This window comes from Belonocnema kinseyi, chromosome 9, assembly GCF_010883055.1.
Source record: "Belonocnema kinseyi isolate 2016_QV_RU_SX_M_011 chromosome 9, B_treatae_v1, whole genome shotgun sequence".
Lineage (NCBI taxonomy): Eukaryota > Metazoa > Arthropoda > Insecta > Hymenoptera > Cynipidae > Belonocnema > Belonocnema kinseyi.
Genome location: NC_046665.1, coordinates 80,310,080 through 80,334,574, shown reverse-complemented (window position 1 = coordinate 80,334,574; position 24,495 = coordinate 80,310,080). Strand labels below are relative to the sequence as shown.

Genomic DNA, 24,495 nt, shown 5'->3' with positions numbered 1-24,495 from the left:
GATTTTTGATACACCAGTTTTTGAATTGATTCAACATTAATTTTCGTATTTTTAATAAGCTTATCTCTGAAATTTTCCAGAGTTTCAATCATCGCTTTATTATTTACTACTTCAGTTCGCAAACAAGCTGTAACATCATATATAGTCTAAAGTTTACTCTGTATCATATGTTGCGCCATAATCAGATTTTCAGCATCGTACTGCTCTTAATCTTCAGCCATTTTACACATCCTCTTATTATTCATGTCATAATGTCCTTCAGATGTCACTTTGAAGCTAATTCCAGGAGGAGCACCACTTATACTCTCTGCTCGCTTGGAACAACGTCCGAATACATCGATGCTCATCTTGCAAATTATAAAAATCTTGACAAACACTCTTTAATATATAATTCCAGTTTCTTGCAGTTCTTCGATGAGTGATAGAAATTCGCTGGTCTGACTAGGATTTCCAGCTGCTTGAGACGCTAGCAATATGTGAAATTGACCTACCAATTCATTCGGATTATCCTAATAAATGTAATCCATTAGACTTTTCTCTCTAGCAAACATGTATCGTGGGATCATACCTTCACCTGGTAATGATTTTCAGTCTTTACTTCGTCTATCTTTATTTTTTATGGAGATGTGGAAGTTAATTTCCTTATAAAGTTTTTTATATTTAAAGGCTTCACTGTCACGAATTTCTCCATCTGGTTTATAATTTTTTTATATGCGTTTGTTACAGTAACAATTTGCCTATAATTCTCAAGATAGCTGGGAATTCTAGAGGACTCTTGAAACACTTTTTAATAAAAGTTCAAGCAAGCCTTTACTTTTGGGAAAATTCAAATTACCCACATGAATATAGTTCTAACTGAAACTCATCGGAGAATCTTCAATCGCTAATCTATCTTTCGTTAAGTTTCTTAATCCATACACATTCTCGAGTTCTCTACTTCGTTCATCTTACAATATGAGATACTTGTTTGCATCATCATCATCATCATCATCATCATCATCATCATCATCATCATCATCAATCTATGAAGATGTAGGGGTTTCTGAGTTATTTTCCGCTTCACTAGCAGTTGATGACCCTAAATTACTGGGATTTTCAGTCTCGCCTGCTTCTTTCTCATCGTCATTAATTGATTTATACACTAAGAGACCTTTTATGAGAGTAAATGAAAAAAAATGAATTAGATTTTAGTATAATATCGTCACAAAATAGGGAAATCCGAGGTTTTATCAAACTTATTCGTATTACAGTACCGAAGTTTAATAGCATCATACGAGTAGTTAAAACACGAAGGCGACCGAGCAGTATTCTAAATACGAAATATTTTGAATCTCTATTTTAAGAATTAACACTATGAAAATATGATATTCTTTTTACTGAATTTCCGAAAAACAATTTGAACTAGAAAAATCGCGAATATCATAATCTCGAAACCGTATTTTAGAAATCGATACTGTCAATATGAAGTTGACAGGAACCTGAGGCGCATAGCAAAACATGAAATCATTGTTCTTAATTTTTCATATAGTTTCGTTTCAGAATTCTCCTCGAGTGCTTCTGCCATTTTCCTATCGATGCAAAAGGTTATTTTTCACAACATTTCAAATAAAAGCTAATTCATTCTATTTTCAATTCTTTCATTTACTATGGGATTCAAAACATAAGGAATTCTTTCTCACGAAATTTATACACTAAGGTAATAAAATTTAATTTAATGAGTAGAATTTAAAAAATATTACATCTAAATACATTCAAGTTTATTATACTGTGTTACTGAGATATCAAATTAGATCATTTTATTCATAAAAGAATATTATCAATTCCTTACAAAAATAAATTTTATAAAAAATAAATTTAATTATTGAAAGTGATAAAATGTTCAAACTATCTAGTAACAAAATGTCTGAAGCAACAAATCACTCGTGAAACAGGGCTCAGATATTTTTCATGCTGCCCTCAGTTGTCAAGCGACGCCGCTTAACCGCGATTTTTGCCAAATATTCCATAATGTAAGTTGGCCGTGGGGTTTAGTCTTAGGGAATGCGTTAGTTAGTGCTTTAGGTAAGCTCGGTTCGCATCTCATTGCAGCCGTTCCGATTGTTCATAGTGATTAAGCGTGCGATTACGTACTTAGTTAATAAATTATGTACATAATCAAAATAATACTTATACACCTGTTTCTGTATTTAATTGTATTTAATTTGTGTATTTAGTTCCTCCTTCTGAAGGCTAAATCTTTTGGTAGAGTTAATTATTTTTTTTATAGTCGTTTGAGATTCTAATAAGCTTGGTATGGCAAATTCAAAAGATGTTTTCACTCTTTCGACTAAAATGTATTATTATCGTTTTAACTTCGCTTGTCAACTTTGATATAATGAATTTTAAATTTTCTAATTTAAATTTTCTATTTGTTTAAACAAAAATATTAGTTTTGCCGGCTGAAAAACTAACTATATAAATTTTTGATACCCAAACCTTGTTTTCCCTATTTTTGACCGATATTATACTAAATTCTCATTCATTTTTATCATGTATTCTAAAAAAAGTAGTGGATTAACAATCGGTTTAGAAGTGTAACTTAATGCGGGCTCAACTGTTTCTTTACCCAACTTTATTATACTATGTTTTCGTCAAATTTATTCACTAGCTCTAGCATTTTGTTGTAAAATATTATTTTGCTTTTGAAAATTCTTTTGTGAAAAAGACATGTTGATGCATTAACGTCTAAGGTGTGACTGTTTTTATATTGATCATTACACATGTATATAATAATTTCCAGATTTATGAAACAATCAAAACCTTCCCTATTTCTACCCTGCTAAGCTTCCTATCCCTATCAATTACAACGAATCCACACTTGTCATTATTTCAGCAAGCTAAACAGACAGTTTTAAATTGTGAATAAGTCATTTCAGTATTTGCATGATCATCATAAATGTGCTTCAGATTTATTTCATCTTGCTTGAATAACACAAATAAATCAACATTGTCACGTACAAGATGTTTAGGAATATGAGCATATGTCTGACTCAAATAAAAACAGTCAACATCCTTGTATCTATCCATGAAAAAGAATGTTTTTATATTATCATGTTTCTCACAAGCCACATCATCAAATAAAATTAATAAGTTTGGTTTGGCTTCACTTTACATTATGACATCTTCATGCTCATTGAAAGGATAGTACTCACCTCCATCTACTGATTGAAGGACTTTTTGCAAAAATGCATACTTTGGTTATTTTAGAGATTTTTAGTAGATTTAAATATTTTCAAGTCACAGGCCAGTGTTATCCATATAGTAATTTGAATCTTGATTTTAATCGAAATCAGTATGCTCTTCTTCATGAAATGTATACAAACTTTCATACAAACTTTCTTTACTATGGTAAAGAACCACAGCCATTGCTAATGAGAAGAGAATTTATAGATCATGCGCCTCTAGTAGTAATTTACTGCTCTAAACAGAATGAGTCACTGAACTACAGACCAGTTGCCGTTCTTTTGGAATTTTAAACTAGTGAAAATTTTCTTATAAAAGTACTGCAATCACACAGAAAATCCAAGGAATGAATTTTATCTTTAAATTTGATAAAAACGCTGCAGCACTAACAAAAGATCAAATTTAACTGACGAAAGATAAGATTTATCCGACGAAAATATTTATTTGACACATGTGAAATTTCAAACGGCTGCGTCTAGGTTCATCGAAAAAATTTCCTCCATAAATTTGAAAATTCTCGCGGTATTCATTTGTTAAATCGTCTCACTTTTTAAAATGATTTTAACCAAAAAATCATTTACCTGCACTTACATAATACATAAACTGCACTTTGGTTTGTTTATACTTTTTAGTGCACACTCAGCTTAGTTTAGTTCTTTACTTTTGTTGAACACACCTTTAGTTTCTGTTGACCCTGATGAAGGCTTCAAAAATTTTAATCAAACACTATTAAGCACAAACTAACCTAAGTCCAGCCTATGTATTCTATAAGTATAGGTCAATGATTTTTTGGTTAAAATCATTTAAACGATGTGAGACGATTTAAAAACAAATACCGCGAGGATTTTCAAATTTACGGAGGAAATTTTGTCAGTGAATCTAGATGCAGCCGTTTGACATATCACCAATATCAAATGAAAATATTTTCTTTAGATAAATTTGATCTTTTGTCGGATAAACGTGCTGCAGTGTTTTTATCCAATTTAAGGATAAAATTTATTTCTGGAGTATACTGTGCAAGTGGAAATAGTTTAATTGCATTCAAGATGCAGTACTTGGTGGATATGTAGGACTTCAAGTTACCAGATAATAAATTTGCATTGAAAGAATTGGCTATATTACCACTCTTTGATTAAACAGGCAAAATACCATATTCTTTTTTCATTCAATAACTCGCGAGTGGAAGAACGTCCAACAAAAATATAAGTCTATAAACATTTGGATAGAGGGCAATCATTATGGAATACCTTGGGATGCTCATGATGCAACAACAGTTTATGTGAAAAAATTTGAAGAAAAAAAAATTGGCTGAAACAATTTGTGGAAATATCATACGAAATTGTGAACATGCTTGAACTGGAATGTCCTCCGATACAGAAATTGCGTGAGATGTATGAAATTAATTATGTTAAATATATGCATATGTATGGTTATTACCCTAATTGCGCGATTGAAAATGTACTTTTATTGAAAAACTGAATGATTTTAGAAGAGTACATATATAATAGTTTTTATTTTAATTTGTGGAGATAATAAATGTTTTTTCTATACTTTTTTACTATTATTATTATTACACCATTAAGCCATTAATGTTTCGGGGTAGGCGTGACTCACTCGGCGGGGAAAGAAGTAATGTGAGGAAGGGATATACAATTTTCAGATTGATTCAGAATTCTCGTGTTATTTATTTAAATAACACGTTCGCTCCGCAACACTGCTCCGACCCAGGTTGCTGATCAATCTCTCTAGCAATCACCCCAAGTGAAAATCCTCACAGAGTCGTTATGTAAGGTACCCCACTTGTGTTCATTTGTGTTCAAGGTCTTTTATTTCGGCCGCCATTCACTCTACTGACACTCTATTAATTATTTGTCGACATAATTTTCTGGCTTGGCATACTTCTCTAGCTTCTTTTACGTCCATGCATTTTTTTCATGCAGGCTCTCGTGTTTCTGTGACTTCTTATGTCTCTTCTAAGTAGGGTCTCATTCACACATTCTAACCATTCTTTCCGCGGTCTACCTCTGGGCACGTTGCCATTTACGTTACCTTGATACACTTGTTTCGTTAGTCGTTCATTTGGCATTCTCTCAACATGTCCGAACCATCTTAACCGATTTCTTTCCCATGTGTCTACTAGCGTCTCTTCTGCACCACATTCTTTTAGAATTATCTCGTTACTTACTTTGTCCATTAGGGATTTCCCGCTTATTATGCGCAAGAATCTCATGTCAATTGCATTAATTTTACTCTTATTTTTTTCTTGATAGGACCATGTTTCGCTAATGTATAGTACAGTCGTTACAAATATAGAATTATGTATTGCCGTTTTAGCTTTAATTGAAATATTTTTACTTCTGATAAGGGGCCCTGCTCTACCAATAGCCTTACCTTCGTTTATGCGTCTATCTAACTCCTCATCTATCTCCCCGTCCCTAGTAAATAAGCTACCAAGGTATACGAACTTATCAACTTATTCAATTCTCTCATCATTTAGTAAAATATTGCATAGTGTTTTCCCACTCTTTCCTTCGAACACCATAGTTTTTGTTTTATTTGTGTCAATTTTGAGGCCCATGATCTTCATGTTTGCAGTAAGTTTATTCAAGATTCTTCGTAAGCCTTCGATTGACTCTGCCATAACAACCTTATCATCCGCGAACGCTAACGCACGAAAACTGTTAGAAAAATCTGTACGAAGTTTAATATACATGCGTGACAAGCAAATATACAGTAGCGCTAATGAAATGTAACATGCATTGGTATAGTCAATTTAATAAACATGTGTATTAAATTTAATATACACGTCAGTATAGCAATATGCGTAAAAACTCAACGTGCTTTAATTTCTTTAAATCTTGTCAAATATTCTAAATTAAATTAATAATCTAGAATTCGTTGACTGAATTGTTTTTTTATTATGAAAGTGCAATGCATGGGTAAAACTTTTTCCTAATTTCGCTCTAAATAGTCCAAATTTACGGTAAACATAGTTAATTGTAGGTTACGTCTGTTATTTATTTTCTTAATTAGACTTACCAAATTAAAATCTAATTTTACTTCTAGTTAAAAGGAAGAAGGTATCATATTTCATTATTTACAATCGAAAATCACTGCTAAACTTATTTTGAATTCGTGAAAAATGGAATTATCTGATTTTTCTTGTAAGTGATTAACATGAATGTATATGAAGTTTAATATAGTCGCTCTTAATGGCGATTTCATATGATGGATATATTAATTTTATTACACATGGGTATATTAAATTTAATATTATTTTTAACAGTGTACCCTTACTGTATCGAGATCCACACCTTCTTAGTCGAAAAGAGCCATTCTTGAACACTTGTCCATGAATAATATAAATATCCATGGAGATATCACGCATCCTTGTCTAGCTCCTTGAATAATGTCGAAACAGTCACTCAATTTCCCATTTACCTTTACATTTGCTATGCTACCCGTATATATTGTTTTTATAGCTATGTGGAGCCATCCGTTGACTCCATACTCTTTCAGGACTTCCCAAAGTTTACTTCTAACTACCTTATCAACAGCTTTTTCTAGGTCGACAAATGTACAGAAAACTGTTTTTCCTACTCTCAAACTTTTTTCTGTGATTTGCCTTAGGCTAAATATGTGATCCGTACATGACCTTTCTGGCATAAACCCACTTTGAACTTCCCAAATCTTCTCTTCTGTTATTTGCATTGCCCTACGAATAAGTATTCTTGAGTATATTTTACGCTCGGTACTTAATAAGCTAATTCCTCCGTAATTATTGCAGTCGTTTTATCTACATTTCTTTTGTATATTGGTAAGATAATCGCTTTCTTCCAATCGTCTGGGACGTGTCCCATCTCGAAACATAAGTTTATCAATTCGCACAGTTTATGTGGTATGTACTAGCCACCGTTTTTAAGCATTTCAACGTTAATACTGTCTATCCCGACAGCCTTACCGTTTTTTAAGTTCTTATTGATATCCCTTACCTCAGTGACACAGACTTTCTCAACTGAGTTTTCTAACGAATCGTATTCTACAATGTTGTTTGTGGCATCCTATATCCTCATGTTCGAATTGTCCCGTAAAATAGTCTCTGAAAGCGTCTAGGATACCGTCTGCATTATATAACATTTCCCTATTACTATTTCTCGGCGGCTTTTCCCCCAGCTCTTCCGGGATCTAAAGGAGACTGAAAGGCAAGCACAGCGGGCTACCGCAGGAGCTGTAGTACTATACCTGGAACATCGACGACCACAATGCCAATAACCAGCATTGAGGCTCAGAAGCGAGGAAGGGGCTCTGACTCCCTGACGGTGATGGTGACGGATACGAGTTACCCGGACTCACTGCACACTACAGAGCAATTTGAGATCTTCAGGGAGGTTACTTGGAGAGTCGAGACAAGGCCTTACAAAGGCATAGAGTTAAGGAAGGTGGGTAAGGTTAAGTTGCTCCAGAGTATGGTTAAGGCTACTGCGTGGTTCCCAGGTAAACTGGTAGACCCGTCACTTAAGACAGCGTCCTGGCGAATCATCAGGCATGATAGGCCTCAGGAAGGGGACACAGTTATGCAAATTCCTGAATCGCTGATAAGGGCTCTTGCGGTCCTCAAGTAAGACCCTTCTACCACTTTGGCTTGTCAACTTTAAAGTTACCAGCCAGGGGCAGGAGGAGCCTGTCATTGGACAGGTAGATCGGAATCAGACCTAAATGAGTGTTCCAGGTCTAACCATTACCCAAATCAACTTGCATCACAGCAAAGGCGCTATTCGAGATACCATAAGGGGTTTAGGGGGGGTAGGGCTAGTTTTTATTACCGGGACCCGAAGGCGGCCAATCCAAGGGTACGCATACTCGCGTAGGGAGTCAACGTCCCGCTGCTGGAGCTATGTTCAAGAGATCCGTATGTTTGAAGCGTTGTTTTTAGTATACTTGAAAAAGATTTGCTAATTATCTTGATTAAGTTTTTCAATTGGACACAAATCAATTGAAACACAACACACGAGACGAAAAAGAAATTAAAAGGAAAAAGTTTTGATAATAATGTGCCCACGCAGCGGGCAGATTTTTTTTACTGTTAATGATGTTTTTCGTGATTTAAGCCAAAACTACGCATCCTATCAAAAAGTGGTTGATAACAAATTTGTAGATCTTTCTAAATGCACAATTTTTGTGTACTCATCTTTTATCGTATTTTCCATAGTTTGGCCAAAAAATGTAATTTTTGGATTTTTCATTATTTTGTTATCAAAGTTTGAATTTTGGATTTTTCAAGAAAATTCAAATAGTTTTAAAGGAATCTGCTATATATCAGCAGAGATGGTAACCTTACCGACAGAAAATCAAACCTCCAAACCGTGAAGGCAGAAAATCTACACAATATCGATCAAGTTAAGAATCTTCAATAACAGAAAATGCTCAAAGTCTTAATCAGACTAGATGGAAAATAATATTTTAAAATTAAAATTATTTCTTGAAAAAAAGATCCTACTCCATCTTCACTCCATTGGGAATCAAACCACAAAACTGCTTCAAAACTTCAGAAGTTTTGTGGTTTGATTCCCAATGGAGTGAAGATGGAGTAGGATATTTTTTTCAAGAAATACTTTTAATTTAAATAGTTGTTATGATAATCTTGTAGGGCATCAAAAAAGCCACATTTTTCTTTCTTTTACGTTTTTCATACCGTAATTCCTTAGAAGTTAAAATCACAGTTTTCATTTAATATTAACAAACGTGTAGCTAAAGTATACGCATGAAGCGTACGAAGGGAGCGTGAAGCTGCACATTTTGCCACAACAAAAAACATTTACTTTTAAACCACCATTTTTTTCAAAATATTTTTAATTCGACAAACAATCATTGATTTTTCATTGCCGAGAAAATGTTTAATATCTTTATGCTTCAGGTTAATCCAGACGCACACAATAATTACCCTCTCCCCTCCACTCTCAAGGGGGAGGTTAATAATAATTTTAGTTATTCATCGCCCGGTTCAAATCCCGGCTGAGGCAGATTTTTCCTTCTTCTTAAAAAATTATTTCTATGAGAAAATCGTTTTAACTAATCAAACTGGTATTATTTATAAATAAGCGCTATAATTTTCAATGTCCTAAATTAAAGAATAAATCAACAAGTTTATGAATTTTCAAAAATTATATCATTTTAAGCAATTTTAAGTTAAAAACATTAAAAACTGAAAGATAAAATTTTTTTATCGAACACTTTTTAAATTAGAAATTAAATTATTTCAAATTCGAGTCGCTGCAAATGAATAATTTTTAAATTGTTATTTATATATAGAAATTTTTAAAATTTTAAATCTTTCAAAACATTTTATAAAAGTATATTTTCTTACTAAAAAAAATCACTTAAAATATTTCTAGGTACCTCCAGAAGAAATTCATGATCTCGAAATCTTTTAAAATGTCTAAAAACCTACCAAATTTTGTATTAAAATCTTTAAAAATCGATATTTTCTTTTAAATGTTTTTGAAACCTTACATTATTATTTTCACAGTTTTGGAAATTTTAAAAATCTTTTTTAAATATTCTCTTTAAATTAATTTTTCAAAAAAAATTATTGTCAACTTTGTAAGGAATCTAAATAATTTTTTTTATATTTTGAAATCTTTCAAAATGCTTGAAAAGCTTTTAAATTTTTTGTTTGAAATCTTAGAAAATCTGCATTTAGTTAAAAAAATTTTGACATCCTTTTAAGTTTCAACTTATTTTTGAACTTGTTCGAAATTTCTAAATATCTCTTAAACTTATTCCTATTTTTTCAAATTCATAACTATTAAAATGTTATTTATCTATCAAAATTTGCTATTGTTTTGAAATATTCCTGAATATTCTGATGAAATTAATTTTTCGAAATAAAAAAATCATTTTGAATTTCACCAGAAATCATAAGACAATTTTTTTACTATATTAAAACCTTTCATAATCCGTAAAAGGTTCACAATTTTTATTTAAAAAATTAGAAGTATTTCTTCAACTAACTCGCGTTTTTTCTGAATGAATACATTTTTATCTGTTATTCACACATCAAATTTCAAGATTTTCACTTATAAATAAAATTTGTTGAACAGAACTATAAAATTAACATTGTGACGTTCTAAGTTTGGGTTTAGCTCTCTGAAATTTTAACGATTCAAGGCTTTCTGGTTCAAACAATTTTGTTTCGAATTGTTTAGTTTTTAATATTCCATTTTAAATAAACACTCAAACATTGCTGACTACTAAAAAATTGCTCTCTTTCTTAATTAAAAATGTTTCAATTGAAAAGGTTAAAAATGGTATATTTTCTACTGAAACAACAGAATATTTATAAAGTTACAGTCGGAAGGTTACGTTTGATTAACTACTAAGGCTTTTGAATTGAAGTAGTTCAATTTTTAACATCAAAATCTGTAAATGTTGAATTTCAACTGATTTAGAATCAGTAATTGTAGAATTTAGAATTGTAATTGTAAAAGATTTTAGAATTACACATTGTAAAGCTAATGATTTAATTTTTAAAAAAATTAATAATTACGCTTAGCATTGAAAAAAGTTGAAATCAGAACCTGATTTCCAGCCAAGAATGAAGAATCTTGAAAAAAATTATCTTCAAAATACTAAAGTCGCCTTAAAATAGCCAGAATACAGAAATAAAATATTTACCATTATTGATTGTTGTAAAACGTAACCTCGCAAATCTCGCAATCAGCTGAGTTCGCTCCCTGTTCAACTTAAATGGTTATTCACAATAAAATGATGTCTCGTACATCCATGAGAGAATTCGAGACCCTGATTGGCTGCGAGAATTACATGGTTTGGAATCTACATTGGCTGTCAGGCTCTCTTGCCGAGTGTGGATTCGACGCAAGAGTGACAGCGCCAGTGATGGGAATACATTGTAACATTTATATACGTTACCAAAGTGTCTGTACATAACTACATGATATAAAATCGGCGCTACATTTGAAAAATACACGCTGAGGATTGACGTTTTCTTTATAACCGCATTCAATGAGGAAATTTGCTTTCTAGTATTATATATAGTAAACTTTAATGATCTTATTTGCAAAATTCGAGTCTGAATCTCTCCACTGTATTCTATTTGTTTTTTTTTGTTATTAGAATTTTCAAGACCGTTACTCTTTTTCCCACTACTTTTAAATTAGTTTGCAAAGCTTTCAAAATTCCAATTGTTGATTGAACATGCATTTTTCGACCTACAGACAAATATAAATTTTTTATCATATTATTTACCACTCGGATATTTTGCGTGCAAAATTTGATCCACTTACTTATTTTATTTATTTTTCTCTTCTCCATGAACAAGGTGCGTGCCTCGTCCATGATGGATATCATTCTTCTTCTCTGGTCAGGATTTATCTTTCCTGACCGGTGTATGTCCTCTACAAAGGTTTAATTTTATGCTCGCAATTCACTGCAGAATATTTTTGCTGCTGCTCTGATGGGGATTGGGAAGCTACTGAAAAAAGTTTGATGTGAAACCACTTTAGTTTAAAATTTACGAAATTCATAGACATTTTTGGAAATTTAAGTAATTTTCAGAAGTTTGTGGAAACTTATGGTAATTTAAGGTAACTTATGAAATTTAAAGAAATTTACTAAATGTTTGGAAATTTGTGGAAATTTTATGGTAATTTACCGAAAGAACTCAAATTCGGTTTCGTCTTCCTAGAAGGTAAAGTGATGATGTAGCGAGAAGTAATTAAGTCTGAAAAATGTATATAGACTAACTTCTTACAATCAGCACGTCTTATGTGCCTTGTTCACGACAGTCAATTGCACCCTTGACATTCACAGGGTGGATGAAAAACTCGAAAAAAATCCTATGAAACATCCTTCCTTTTTTTACACTTACAAAAATTTCACTAAATTTTGTTTCACTTTAAACAAGACACTAACTTTTTTTAACAGGCACCCTTGTCTGTGATTCTCAGAAAGTATGTTAAAAACAAGGTATTAACAGTATATCAATCACTGTACTGAATCTGGTAATGCACTGAAAAAGAGGAACTAGTCTCTTTTTATAGACGCTTACCTCCTCTATCAAATTTCTGGCCTCTACAAAGTACCTGTAAGGACCCCATTGGATCCCCATTCGGTTTCTTTTTAAAAAACTCGAAGAAACAGCCAATTCAACTTTTAAATTGTTGAAATTCAGATTCTACGTTAAAATTCTCTATAGAAGGTCACGGAATAATTGCAATCGTTTTTTTTTGCAACGGTAAAAAGTTTAAAAAAAATAAAACGTATAACGCATGTTGACTGCTACACTTCAAACGCATCGCCTGTAAGTAGCAGTCAACAGGCGTTATATGTCTTATATTTTTTAAAACTTTTTACCTTTGCAAACAAAAACTATTGCGATTATTCCGTGCCCTTCTATAGGGAATTTTAACTTAGAATCCGAATTTCAACAATTTAAAAGTTGAATTTGCTGTTTTTCCGAGTTTTCTAAAAAGGAGCCGAATGGGGCCCCAATGGGGTCTTTACGGCTACATTGTAGAAGCTCCATTCGGTTCCTTCGGTCCGCCAGGGATTCGAGAAGCATACGCATCAAATAAAAAATGACATTTTTTAATTCAATGTATTATCTAGAAGAAAGCAATACATCATCCTTTTTTTCTGATATAACCTTGACACATGCATGTGATAACCTTGAATCTTCTATCTCACATATTCAACCTTCACACACAATTGTTCAATATTATTCTGTGATAAAGTGATCAGAATCCACGAGAACATTCGAGAAGATTATACGCATCAAATAAATATATTTTTTAATTCAACGTATTATATCTAGAAGGAAGCAATAATCTTATTTTATAATAATCCTTATTTTTCTCATATGTCCTTGATGCATGCATGTGATTACCATGAAACTTGTTTTCACAAATTTGACCTTCACGCAATATTATTTTATGACGTCCTCGGATCTTTCGAGATCTAAATTCAATTAAAATCCAATTTAAAATCCTATTTAACGTCCAATAATCAAGTTAATGAGCAAAATTCCTGAAAATAAATAAAATCCAACGACCAATATTAGAAAATTACCATAAAATGTTCCTATTTCTAACTGACAAATTTCGCTCCTAAACAAAAAGAAATGAAAAAAACGTCTCCCCTTGGACAAAAATAAAAAAGAGAAAAAAAAATGAGAAGGCAACCAACCAAATTCCCATCCTTCTCTTTTTTGTTTCTTTCGACTTTTCTTTTTTTTAGAAGCAAATTTTTCGCAGATTGCAATAGGAACATTTTATGGTGATTGTCCAAATTTGATCGTTGAATTCTTGGTTTCTTTTCAGGAATTCTGCTCATTAATTCTAGAAACCTGTCTCACAAACACGCACACACACACACACACAGACACAGGTAATCACTATCGCTAATTGATCCAGAACGCTGCCTGCCTATCTGCTGAAGTCATATGACCAGACACGTGAGCTTTTTTTATCACTAAAACAGGAAACATATGTGTTTTTATTGTATTTCTTACTTAAAACTTACTGCAGTTTAACAAATCAGCTCGAAAAATATAGAAACTGTAATTTCCAAAAATAATAATGTGTGACATGGATGTACAGGTAAATAAATTTATTTGATCCCTTTATTTATTTTCATCAGGTTTTCAATTTATGTATATAATAAATTTAAAAATTATTATATTAAGTTAAATCATTTGAAGTTAGCAAAATTTTTTTTTTCAGGCTACATCATTATTTGTTATTGAAAATAAGATCATCAAAGGGCGTAAGCTATGCTATCCAGAAACACGGAAAAACCTTGGAGAAATATTTTAGGATAATTTGAAGAAAAATCCTGAGTTTATAGGACAAGTAAGATTAATTTTTATTAAAAAGGTACTAATAAATTGATTATCAGTAGAGGAAAGGTAAAGCAAAGTGATTGAAAATGCATAAAGTTTATAGAAAGTTTGATCCATCATTTCAAGTAGCTAAGACTTCACAGAAACAATGTGATTTTTTATTTAGATATATGATGCTAGATTGAAAATAAAGGAAGACTTCAACGATTGATCAATTTCAATATTATTTTATATATTTTTATATAATAACAATTTAAAATTCTAGATTTTAAGAAGCTTTCACTATTAAATCTTCAATTTTGTTTACTATCTACGATTTTCAAATTTTATTTACATCAAATTTATAATTATTTAATTTCAAAAGTTTTTAGTTTTTAATTATTCAATTTTAAATGCTTTTCATTATCCATAATTAAATATAAGTTTATTTGGAATTTAAAGGATTCAATTTCAAAATTTCTAATCTGATTTGGATTTGGACGATTTTGAAATTTCCTATTATTTACATCCGCCGAGTTTCGCCAAAACTGGATTAAAAAAAAACTCTGCGTGTTAAACCCTCTCGACGTACATTGGTGTGAATCTGCACCAGCAAAATTTTCAAGTTGCTGGTACCTTTCTAACATCAATTGTCGTTGAGTCCGCGTTCATATGTGGCTTGGCTGCCGAAGTAGCAGTTGCTAAACTTCGAGTAAGTGCATATTTGCACAAGTGTTCCTTGTGTGCGTGCAGCATAGTTGATGACTCCGAAATATAAAAGTAGTAAATTTTGCTGTTGAGCAATTGGATTTCTATTGAAAGTAAGTAAATTTAATCTTTCTTACAATAATTATAGATTTTAATATATTTATTGAAATAAATCGCAAAGAAAACATTTTTTCGCATTCGATAGCCACCATAAATGAATTTCATCTTGCTAAAACTGATGTACATTTTCGTAATTCATTTCTAATAATAATCAATTCACAATAATTATTTAATAATTTATGTTTCAGAATGAGTGCCCGGGTTTATAATCTCCGAAGTGCGAAAGATATGGCAGCATACGCTGCTGGTCAAATGTTTTCGAACACCTATTTTTTCATGACTGATTAAGTTCCCTTAATTTAAATTATTTCAGAGCTAAAAAATGTTCTCATCATGGGATTGATGGCTTTCCAAATTCAGTATAAAGTGAGCCTAGGATGAAGACAGTTTGTCTATTTCGTAGGTAGTTATTAAAAAATTTATCATCACATTGTAAAAACTCAAAGTTGGAAAAAAAGTTGGAAAAATTACAATATTCTTTGTGATAAGAAAAATATTTTTGCAAAATATATGAAACATATGATCACAAAGTTTCTATGAAAGTCTCTCAAAGTATATATTTATTCAATTTTTATTCCGATTTGTCTGTAGATAAAATGTTTAGCTTGGCGGAACCGCACCTTCGGCGACGATTAGGATTACCTACATTACGCGCTTCGATAAAAATAATTATACACAAAGTATTAGAGATGGATGAGCCCCTACCAGCAGCGTTGAGTGTTATTAGAGAGAACACACGGTCAACATGTCACATGTGTGAAACCGCTGTTTCTAGTCGAACACACATGAGGTGCCCGAACTGCATGCGCAGAATATGTGATGACCATCGTGCACCCGCATGCATTGAATGCGAGCGTTTTGCCGAGATCTTAATATTTCCTGGTCTTTTTAAGCATGAACATAATTTTTATGAGAAATAAATGGTTTTTATGGTATTTTCTTGTTATTTAATATATTTACTCTTACTTGTCCACTCTGAAAGCACGAAATTCCCTCTTTGGAAATATAGTAACTTCGGGGGCATGGGAAAATACTTAGTATACTTATATTACTTTTATTTTTTTTTTCTTTATAAACAATGGTTTAGCTAACAAATCGCTTTAGTTTCGTTGAATTTTATTAAAATGCAAAAAATAAGATTTTTCAAAAGAAAAAATCATTGTTTCAAAAACATACTTTGTTTAAAACAATTTTTTTATAACAAAATGTATTGTTATGTTAATTTCAATTAAAGAATTACATTCCACAGAAATTTTCTCACCAGAAACATATGTCTCTTAATATGTTTTGAACATTTCTTCATCTTTAAATCAGCTGCTGAAATCGCGAAATCTCAATTTCCACTTATATACGGCACGTGGGTGCTGGAATGAAATGTACGGCGAGACTTCGAGATTTAAGAAAATTCGGGAAATTCAATTTTCGCATAAAATAAGTGCCACCTCATTGAGGCGAGAATGTAAAAAAGGAGATCAATTTAAAAATATAAGATACTAAATTAGGATTAAAGTTGGAAAAACTACAAGCTTTGACTATGATGAAAATGTGGAGATCTTTTTAAGATAAATAGTTTCATTCCTTGAAATTTCTTGTATCTTGCATAGTTTTGATGAAAAAAGGAATTTTTAATAATATTTTTCCTCATTAAAAATATAGCATTTTATAAGAAAATGGTTTGCAGAAAATTTGGTGGTCCTTTCTGAGTTAAACGCTTTTGATGTTTCATATTCTTTCGCACCTCACTTAGTTTTTCCAAAGCGTTGAGATCTTTTTAGGACGGCCAATTTACCAATTTACCGAAAAGGGGTTATTCACAAAATACGTGATACACTTTTCAGGAACTTCAGAACCCCTTCCGCCCTGAATGATACTTTTTCCATTGGTGTTAACATGAAGAATGATACATCGGCAAACGCCTCCCCCAAAACGTATCACGTATTTTGTGAATGACCCCTTATGGAATTTTCTATTTTTAATAACATGTTTCTCTATTGAAAAAAACCATGCACCTGGAGAAATGGAATTTTTGACATTTTAAAAAGCGTTTTTGCTAGATAAAACCAGAACTATTGGCTAGAAATGACAGGTTAAGAAACTGTTTCGTTCTTTCTATGTCTTAAAACTGTGACGACAACAACAGTGACGAAGCCAAAAAGACCCCGTAATCATATTCATTTTTCCTCAATTATACAGTCCAAAAATTTCGAGATTTTATGAAATTCGCTAAAGTCAATAGTGCCTTCTAATTAAAACGATAATGTAAAAAAGACATCAATTTTATAATATAAGATATTAAATTAAGATGAAAGTTGGAAAAACTGCAAACTTTGACTATTGTAATCAAAATAAGTGTTGTATACCCACTATAATATTTGTATAATATTTTATATATATATATATATATATAAAATTATTTATAATATGCTGATAGATTGACTATGAAACTGGAAAAACTTCCAAACATAAAAAGTTAGCCGAGGAAAGCATTCGTTGTGCAATTTGGTTAAAAAAGCAAGGCATTGAATCCGGTGATGTTGTTGCAATTTGCTCTGAAAATAATATTGCATCATGGGCTCCCGTTTGCGCAGTTTTTTACCTGGGTGCAAATTTAAATCCTTGGTACTATGACTGGCCATCTGGTAAGTTTTTTTATCAATAATATACGAGGTGTGTTCAAAACGTAAGGTGACTTTTCAATTTTCGCGGGCTACGTACATTCAAGTTTTAAATTTTTTATTTTGTTGTGTTGGTACGCTCGTCACGATCATATGTTCACAGTTTTGACTATATAGCTCGTGTTGTTTTTCTGGCAAAGGCATAAAGGTTAGAAGGGTTTGGTGTGCTCGGCATTTTTCTTCTTTCGAAAAAATGGAGCAAAGAGTTTGCATTAAATTTTGTGTGAAAAATGGAATCCAGTGCTCTAAAACTCTTGAAATGTTGACAGTTGCATACGGTGAGTCTCCTCTGAGTAAGAAAAATGTGTATAAGTGGTACAAGCTGTTCCAAGAAGGCCGAGAGGATGTCGAAGACGAACCTCGCCCTGGACGTCCCAGCACGTCAACAGCAGATGAAAACGTTCAAGCAGTGGAAGAAATGGTGTTGAAAAATCGCCGAATTACAATCAGAGAAGTGGCTGAAGATGTTGGCATATCGGTTGGCTCATGCCATGCTATCTTTTCGGACGTTTTGGGCATGAGACGCGTGTCAGCGAAATTTGTTCCAAAACTTCTTAATTTTGATCAAAAGATCCATCGCATGACCATCGCTCAGGAGATGTTGAATGAAGTCAATAATGATCCTGATTTTCTCAAAAGGGTTATAACAGGGATGAATCGTGAGTATATGGTTATGAAGACCGAAAAAAACACGTCTAGTTCGGTCAAATGTGAAGGTTTTGCTCACTGTCTTCTTTGATTACCGTGGCGTAGTGCATCAGGAATTCTTACCACAAGGTCGTACGGTCAATAAGGAGTATTACCTTCAAGTTATGCGCTGTTTGCGAGAGGCGATACCCAAAAAAAGTCCGGAACTTTGGAAAAACAATTCGTGGCTTTGGCATCACGATAATGCACCAGCTCATTCATCGTTGCTTGTGAAAGATTTTCTGACCAAAAACAGCACCGCAGTCATGCCTCAGCCTCCATATTCACTGAATTTGGCCCCTATTGACTTTTTTCTTTTCCCAGAACTGAAGAGACCCATGAAAGGACATCGATTTTCAACGATTGAGGAGATAAAAACTGCATCGCTGAAAGAACTCAAGGCTATACCACAAAATGATTATCAGAAGTGCTTCGATGATAGGAAAAAGCGTTGGCACAAGTGTATTATATCTGAGGGGGATTACTTTGAAGAGGACAACATAAATATTGAGGAATAAATGAATATTTTTTGAGAAAACCATAAAGTCACCTTATTTTTTGAACACACCTCGTATTAGTTATACCGAAACCTCATATTCGCATCATAAAGCATATACTCAAAAAAAAATGTTCAGTTTGATAAATGTATAATAAATTTTCGATTTTAGACACATTTAGGTATCTTCTCAATTTAACAAAACCGAAAATTGTGTTTGCGAATGAAAAAATGGGTAGGTTGCTCAATAAAATAATTGAAGAGAAGAATATTGATATGAAGATTGTAATTTTTGGCAAAGTTGACGGACTCCTGCCTTTCGACGATATCATAAATGATCAGAGTCCAGACGAAGTTGAACAATTCGAATGTCGGTCTGCAAATCCTCATGATGATTGTGTCGTTTTATTTACATCAGGCAGTACCGGCGGTTTGCCTAAAGGTGTACAACATACCTACGAAGGAATATTCTACATCTGCTACACATTTAATACTTCATTTAGCAAGATAGAAGGAATGGCTTCAATGTGTCCTTCACCCATGTATTAGATAACTGCAGTATTACATATGTTCCGATGTTTATCAACCATTTCTTCTGCGATTATTATGAGAGACTCGACCTCTGACAAACTCTGCAGAACCATTGAAAAATATAAAGTATGTTATAAAAGCTTAATTCTAACTCTAAGTAACTCAATTAAATTACTTGCAATCATTGAAAATTAACTGAAATTTTACGAAGCAACTATGAAACATTTGAAATCACGAAAATGTGAAGTTCTAGCGAATAAGAATTAATTTTTTTCTCTGAAGATCAGCTGGCTGTTATTGGCTACAGATATAGTAAACGCTCTTTCTGAATCCCAAGTTATAGAAAAATATGATTTACCTTCTGTGAAAACTCTAGTTTTCGGAGGGTCAAAACCAAGAGTGGAAGTTATGAAGAATATTAATCATGCGTTGGTAAATGCCACAATAACCCCAATGTATGGTTAGTATACACAGTTAAAATATCTGTAGTGAGATTGCAAATTTCTTATTCTTCTGGCTCTATTTTAGGATCTACAGAATTAGGAACCACCATAGTACAATTCTACGACGAAAAAGAAAACATCTATTACAATTCAGGTGGTATAGTTCTACCTGATGTGGAAATGAAGGTTGTAGATGTTAACACTGGAGAAATATTAGGCCCAAATCAGAAGGGCGAACTGCACTTTAAAGCCAAAGGGATGATAAAACGTTACTTCAAAAATCCAAAAACAACTGAAGAAGTTATAGATTCTGATGGTAGGAGTTTTGAAATTTGTTAAAAATATATTTATTTAATGCTGGCGATAATTTAGGATATGAAACTTTGTTCATTTCAGGGTGGTTTCACACTAAAGATTTAGGATATTACGATAAAAAAGGCTATGTTTATTACGTGTGTAGAATAAATGATATTATAAAATTCAGAGGACACCAAATTTCACCTCTAGAAATTGAAGAAGTTCTTTTGAAACATCCTGACATAATAGAAGCTGCTGTAGTATCAGTTCCACATGCTTTGGATACAGAACATCCTATTGCGTTTGTCGTGAAAACGCAAAATTCAGAGGCAATATCACTCATATCTATTTATTTAAATGTTCTCTATAATAGCAACATACGGTGGGTCGGAACCAAATCTAGGTGCTTGTACGTTGGATCTTTTGGATGATTATGTTTCTCTGGCACCCCATAAAAGTTTTAAGACAAATTAAATATCTTGACCTGAGTTGGTTTGGAAAAAAGTTCATTTTTGTTTTTAAAACAATATTAAATGTAGAATTTGCAGACAAGTTTATGGTAAAAGTGTCTTCAAAGTTTTTTGAAATTATTTTTAATTTAATTGGATAGTTTTGTACATTATAAGGTATAGTGCACTATTTAGAATGTTTGAAATTTTCTATAACTAAATCAAGCTTCTCAGTATTGCATCCGACATGTAGGGTAGCAGTGTCTAATATACAGAACCAAAAGCTATGGCTCAATTCAAATAATAATAATACAAGCGATTTTGTTGTAGGAAGACATATGAGCATGTAGTATGTTAGGTAAACTATACATATATAGCCAAAATTTTGTTGGAATTAATTGAAAACATTAATTTTTAGGGTTTTCCAAAAAATAGAATATGCGAATTTTAGTGAAATAAGGCGTTAAAGCAAAGTTTTAAAAATTTTAATTACTAGCCTATACGTTGAAAACATTTTCATCAGATTTATGTCAAAAAGGTTGCGTACCTAAGCTAAAAATCGACTAAGAAAAATTACGAACACGATTACGAATTCAAAATAATATTACACTATCATGAAAATATTTCTATGAGAATGTTTAAATCTTACAAAACCTTGATTATTATTCAAGTATGTGTTCCTATAACTCTACACAAATTTAAGTTTCGTGCTCTACGTTAGGAGCTCAGGCATAGTGTATAAGTATACACGTCTTATGTCAAATTGAGTTAATTTTACTTAAGATTAGAGCACTACAGCATCCACAAAATGTCAAAAAATGACTTGAATAATCTTTTTTAAATTAATCTGCTAAATCATCAGAGATAATACCAGTATACGCGAAAATAGACACATGGATGTTATATTCTTAAGTGTAGCGACTCGTAGGGACTTGATTTTCACACAGAAATTCTCAAGGGTGCCTTCTGTTTCCCCTAGCTTGGGTAGTTCTAGAAAAATTGAAGGTCTTACTTAGATTATTGATTTATACGGGAAAAATAACAAAAATGTCATATCCTTTGCAGCTTTGCGTGCGAAATCCGAATTTGAACACCAAATTTTTTGCCTCGTTCAATTTTGTCCCTAAATGCAGTAACTAGGGGAAAGCTGAAACTCTTCTAGTTATTATTTAGATGTTACCATTGCATGCAAAAATAAATATATGATTGTGATTTTCTCATGTCTAGTGGCTGGCTAATATCAAATAAGTCTGTACAAAAACACTGTTAAGTACTTCTCTTTTGTCCTGTCTAGACAAAATCTAGAGAAATAGAAGGTATTACTTAGGCTTTGTTGAGATAAATGAGAGAAAAGAATAAAAATTCTATATTCTTTGTAATTTTGCGTGGTAATTAAAATTTACCAGCAGAATTAATCTACTGTTCCTGAAATTTTTTCTAGCTTTGGAAATTTTAGAAGAATTTCAGACTGTATCGAGATACATAATTTCCCTAGAATTACCCAAGCTGGGGGAAAAAAAAAGACACACTAGAGAATTTCTGTGTACAAATTAAGTCTCTAGAATTCGCTACACTCAAGAATATGACTTCCATCTGTATATTTTCATGTATACTGCTATTATCAAAATAACATCCAGAGTATCCCTAGATTTCCCCTTATTTCCTGCATCTAGGGGAAAATTGTGACATTTATGAGAAATTCTGAGGCTAGATTTGGGTTTAACGGCTAAAAATACATACATATAGCCTAGTCACTTGTCACGTGCAGACAACTTTTTTTGTGGGCCTGTGTAATTTACTATATTTAGTTCTGTTTTACACTTATAAGGAAGGAATTACTTATTTCGCAAATTGATTTGCAGGTATCAAAAGAAGAGCTGTTAGAATTGACTTCGGTTCTTGATGATACTAAAAAACTTCGAGGAGGAATAGTATTTCTTGAAAAATTACCAAAGTTACCAACAGGAAAAGTCCAGAAAAACAAACTTAAAGAAATGGCAAAGCTTGATCAGAAATTAATGTAAATGTGAGTTCAAAAATAAAAAATTGCTATGTCACATTGATGTTTTATTATTTGTAAAATATTGGAAAAATGAGGAAATTTCACTTATCAGACCACCATGCTAAAATTTTTTTTTATATCGGTTTTCGTCCAAGATGAGTCAAATTAAATGTCCTGGATCGTAGATGCGCATAAAAAACTAACATTGTTTATACCATTTCAATGTTTTTTCGCTATTAGAGCTTAAAGTGTAGAAATATGAGGAAATGCTGTTTTTTATATCATTATTAAGTTTTTTTCTTTTAGTTTGAAAGACTGAATGATAAGAAAAATAATTAAGTTTAATTTTCCAGATGATTATGCTAGAAGCTTTTGTAATAGTGAATTTTTAAAGAAATTGCCGTAATGAAAGATCTTGACAAGCAGGTGTGCGCTTAGGAGTGTTCAAAAAAAGGAAGTTCAAATCTCAACTTGCATTTTAGATGCTTTCAGGGTACTAAATGAAACATGAAAAAGGGGAAATAAATCTGATCATATTCTGATAATTAATAAGCTTTTTTTAATCATCATTTTTAATCATCTAGTGCACTCTCTGTGTATTAAAGACATCGCAATAAGTTAGACAAATGATGAATGGTTCTTTGTAATAATTTTCTTCACATTAAAGAGTCGCATCTTTTATGATATGTCTAATTGGACATTTGATTTACCTTAATTAAGTCTTGATGATCTGAGGAAAGCAAAGTAAACTCCTTCGACGAACGCTGATTTTGTACGCATTTCTATAAAAGTTTCCGTGCATTGTCTTGTCGCAAAAGGAGCTGTTGGCCGAATTTTGTTAACCTCTGCTTTTTTCACTTGGGCTTTTAGAAGTGACGAATCTAGATAGCATCTCGATATTGTCCTCACTTTTCATGTTAAAATTCATGTCAAAGGTGTCGGCCGCATGCTCCGTTGCTTTGTAACGGAACGATTCGTTGCAAATCTTCTCGTGTTTCATGGCCATTTTTAGAAGAGCTTCTCTTCCATTTGTAACGATGCAAGCTGTACCCAGAACAATTCGATTGTGAAGATATTGCAGATAAAGAAGTCGGCGGCCGCCTTGAAGGCGCAGGATATATAATCGCGAAACGGAAAAATTGATATACAAGCTCATCTGCACATGGTCAATTCTCCACAGACATGGCAATTTGATGTCCATGGATTATATTATTGAAACTACTGGTTTTATTATTACAAAAATTGGTAAATAACTTCATTTTAGTAGCTCATAATAAGTTCCATAGTGAAAATTGGGTTATATTATTGTAATCCAGAGTAAAAAAAATATTATGTACTCGAAAAATCGCTTTACCAGATGTCCACACATGTCTGAGCCAAATTTTGAAGTCACGTTGAAAATAAATAATGAACTACTTTGAAAATTTATGCTTAAGAATCTTCACGTTAGACTCATAAAGTACGATTTTTATCACTAATAATTTTGTACTTTAATACAATATACAATGTCTATTAAAAACTTTGAATAAACTTGCCTAATCCATTAAAAATTTTTTTCTATTTTTGGAACCTACAAAATTTCCTCTTAAATTTAAGTTTTAGATTATTTTAATTTGTCTAAAAAAGAATCTTTTTGCAGTGGTTGTTAAAAACAAAACATGCGACAAGTTTTAAACTCGTCCAATATCAAAAAATTCTTTCAAAATTAAAATGCATGTTAATATGAAAATTTTTTTATTCCAATTTTTGAGGCTGAGATAACACTTAATTTACATAATTTATTTTTTATTTAAAAAAAAAGGAATAAATTACTTCTCTTGTGTGGAAAATGGAGTGATCCCCCGTAACAGGCCCGCATAGATTCCCCTAGGGCCATGAGGGGCCCATAAGGTCAAACAAGGCGTTGTAATCGTAGCAACGATTCATAAGGATCATTTAATCATAAGAATCAAAAATTCATAAGGATCCAATATGGGCTTCCTTTGTGGTTGCCCTTATAGTTGCCATCCAGTGCCTCTCGCAGTGGCC

At 32.2% G+C, this 24,495-nt stretch overlaps 3 protein-coding genes across 5 annotated transcripts; 2 read left to right on the top strand and 1 right to left on the bottom strand.

Annotated features, from left to right (window-relative positions):
• Positions 1–380: 380 nt before the first annotated feature.
• Positions 381–6,933, bottom strand: LOC117180601. The gene is made up of 2 exons (XM_033373093.1): positions 6,664–6,933; positions 381–509 (listed from the first exon to the last, which is right to left on the bottom strand). Exons 1-2 carry the CDS (start codon positions 6,931–6,933, stop codon positions 381–383), a joined length of 399 nt encoding a protein of 132 aa, XP_033228984.1.
• Positions 6,934–7,484: 551 nt separating this feature from the next.
• On the top strand, positions 7,485–19,294 carry LOC117180600 (acyl-coenzyme A synthetase ACSM2B, mitochondrial-like). The gene is made up of 3 exons (XM_033373092.1): positions 7,485–7,661; positions 17,319–17,526; positions 18,918–19,294. The coding sequence occupies exons 1-3, from the start codon at positions 7,485–7,487 to the stop codon at positions 19,292–19,294; spliced, it is 762 nt and encodes a 253-aa protein (XP_033228983.1).
• Positions 13,707–23,668, top strand: LOC117180822 (4-coumarate--CoA ligase-like 2). Of its 3 annotated transcripts, XM_033373344.1 has the most exons (10): positions 13,707–13,838; positions 13,962–14,090; positions 17,319–17,526; positions 18,918–18,980; positions 19,047–19,402; positions 19,559–19,736; positions 19,805–20,035; positions 20,116–20,345; positions 22,328–22,491; positions 23,480–23,668. In XM_033373344.1, exons 5-9 carry the CDS (start codon positions 19,313–19,315, stop codon positions 22,487–22,489), a joined length of 891 nt encoding a protein of 296 aa, XP_033229235.1. In that variant the 5' UTR covers positions 13,707–13,838; positions 13,962–14,090; positions 17,319–17,526; positions 18,918–18,980; positions 19,047–19,312; the 3' UTR covers positions 22,490–22,491; positions 23,480–23,668. The 3 variants fall into 3 exon arrangements, with proteins under 3 accessions (XP_033229235.1, XP_033229234.1, XP_033229236.1); XM_033373343.1 differs by having other exon boundaries at positions 18,918–19,402; XM_033373345.1 differs by having other exon boundaries at positions 13,708–13,838; positions 18,918–19,402; positions 19,564–19,736.
• Positions 23,669–24,495: the final 827 nt, after the last annotated feature.

Bases quoted from the DNA above. Each gene is read 5' to 3' on its own strand.
- LOC117180601 (XM_033373093.1), bottom strand. From the start codon at position 6,933: ATGCAAATAACAGAAGAGAAGATTTGGGAAGTTCAAAGTGGGTTTATG. The intron at 510-6,663 runs GTAAATGGGAAA...TACATTTATTAG, and splicing joins GTAGCATAGCAAATGTAAAG to GATAATCCGAATGAATTGGT.
- LOC117180600 (XM_033373092.1), top strand. From the start codon at position 7,485: ATGCCAATAACCAGCATTGAGGCTCAGAAGCGAGGAAGGGGCTCTGAC. The intron at 7,662-17,318 runs GTGGGTAAGGTT...ATATGCTGATAG, and splicing joins AAGGCATAGAGTTAAGGAAG to ATTGACTATGAAACTGGAAA. The intron at 17,527-18,917 runs GTAAGTTTTTTT...TTTCGATTTTAG, and splicing joins GTACTATGACTGGCCATCTG to ACACATTTAGGTATCTTCTC.
- LOC117180822 (XM_033373344.1), top strand. From the start codon at position 19,313: ATGTTCCGATGTTTATCAACCATTTCTTCTGCGATTATTATGAGAGAC. The intron at 19,403-19,558 runs GTATGTTATAAA...TTTTCTCTGAAG, and splicing joins GAACCATTGAAAAATATAAA to ATCAGCTGGCTGTTATTGGC. The intron at 19,737-19,804 runs GTTAGTATACAC...GCTCTATTTTAG, and splicing joins CACAATAACCCCAATGTATG to GATCTACAGAATTAGGAACC.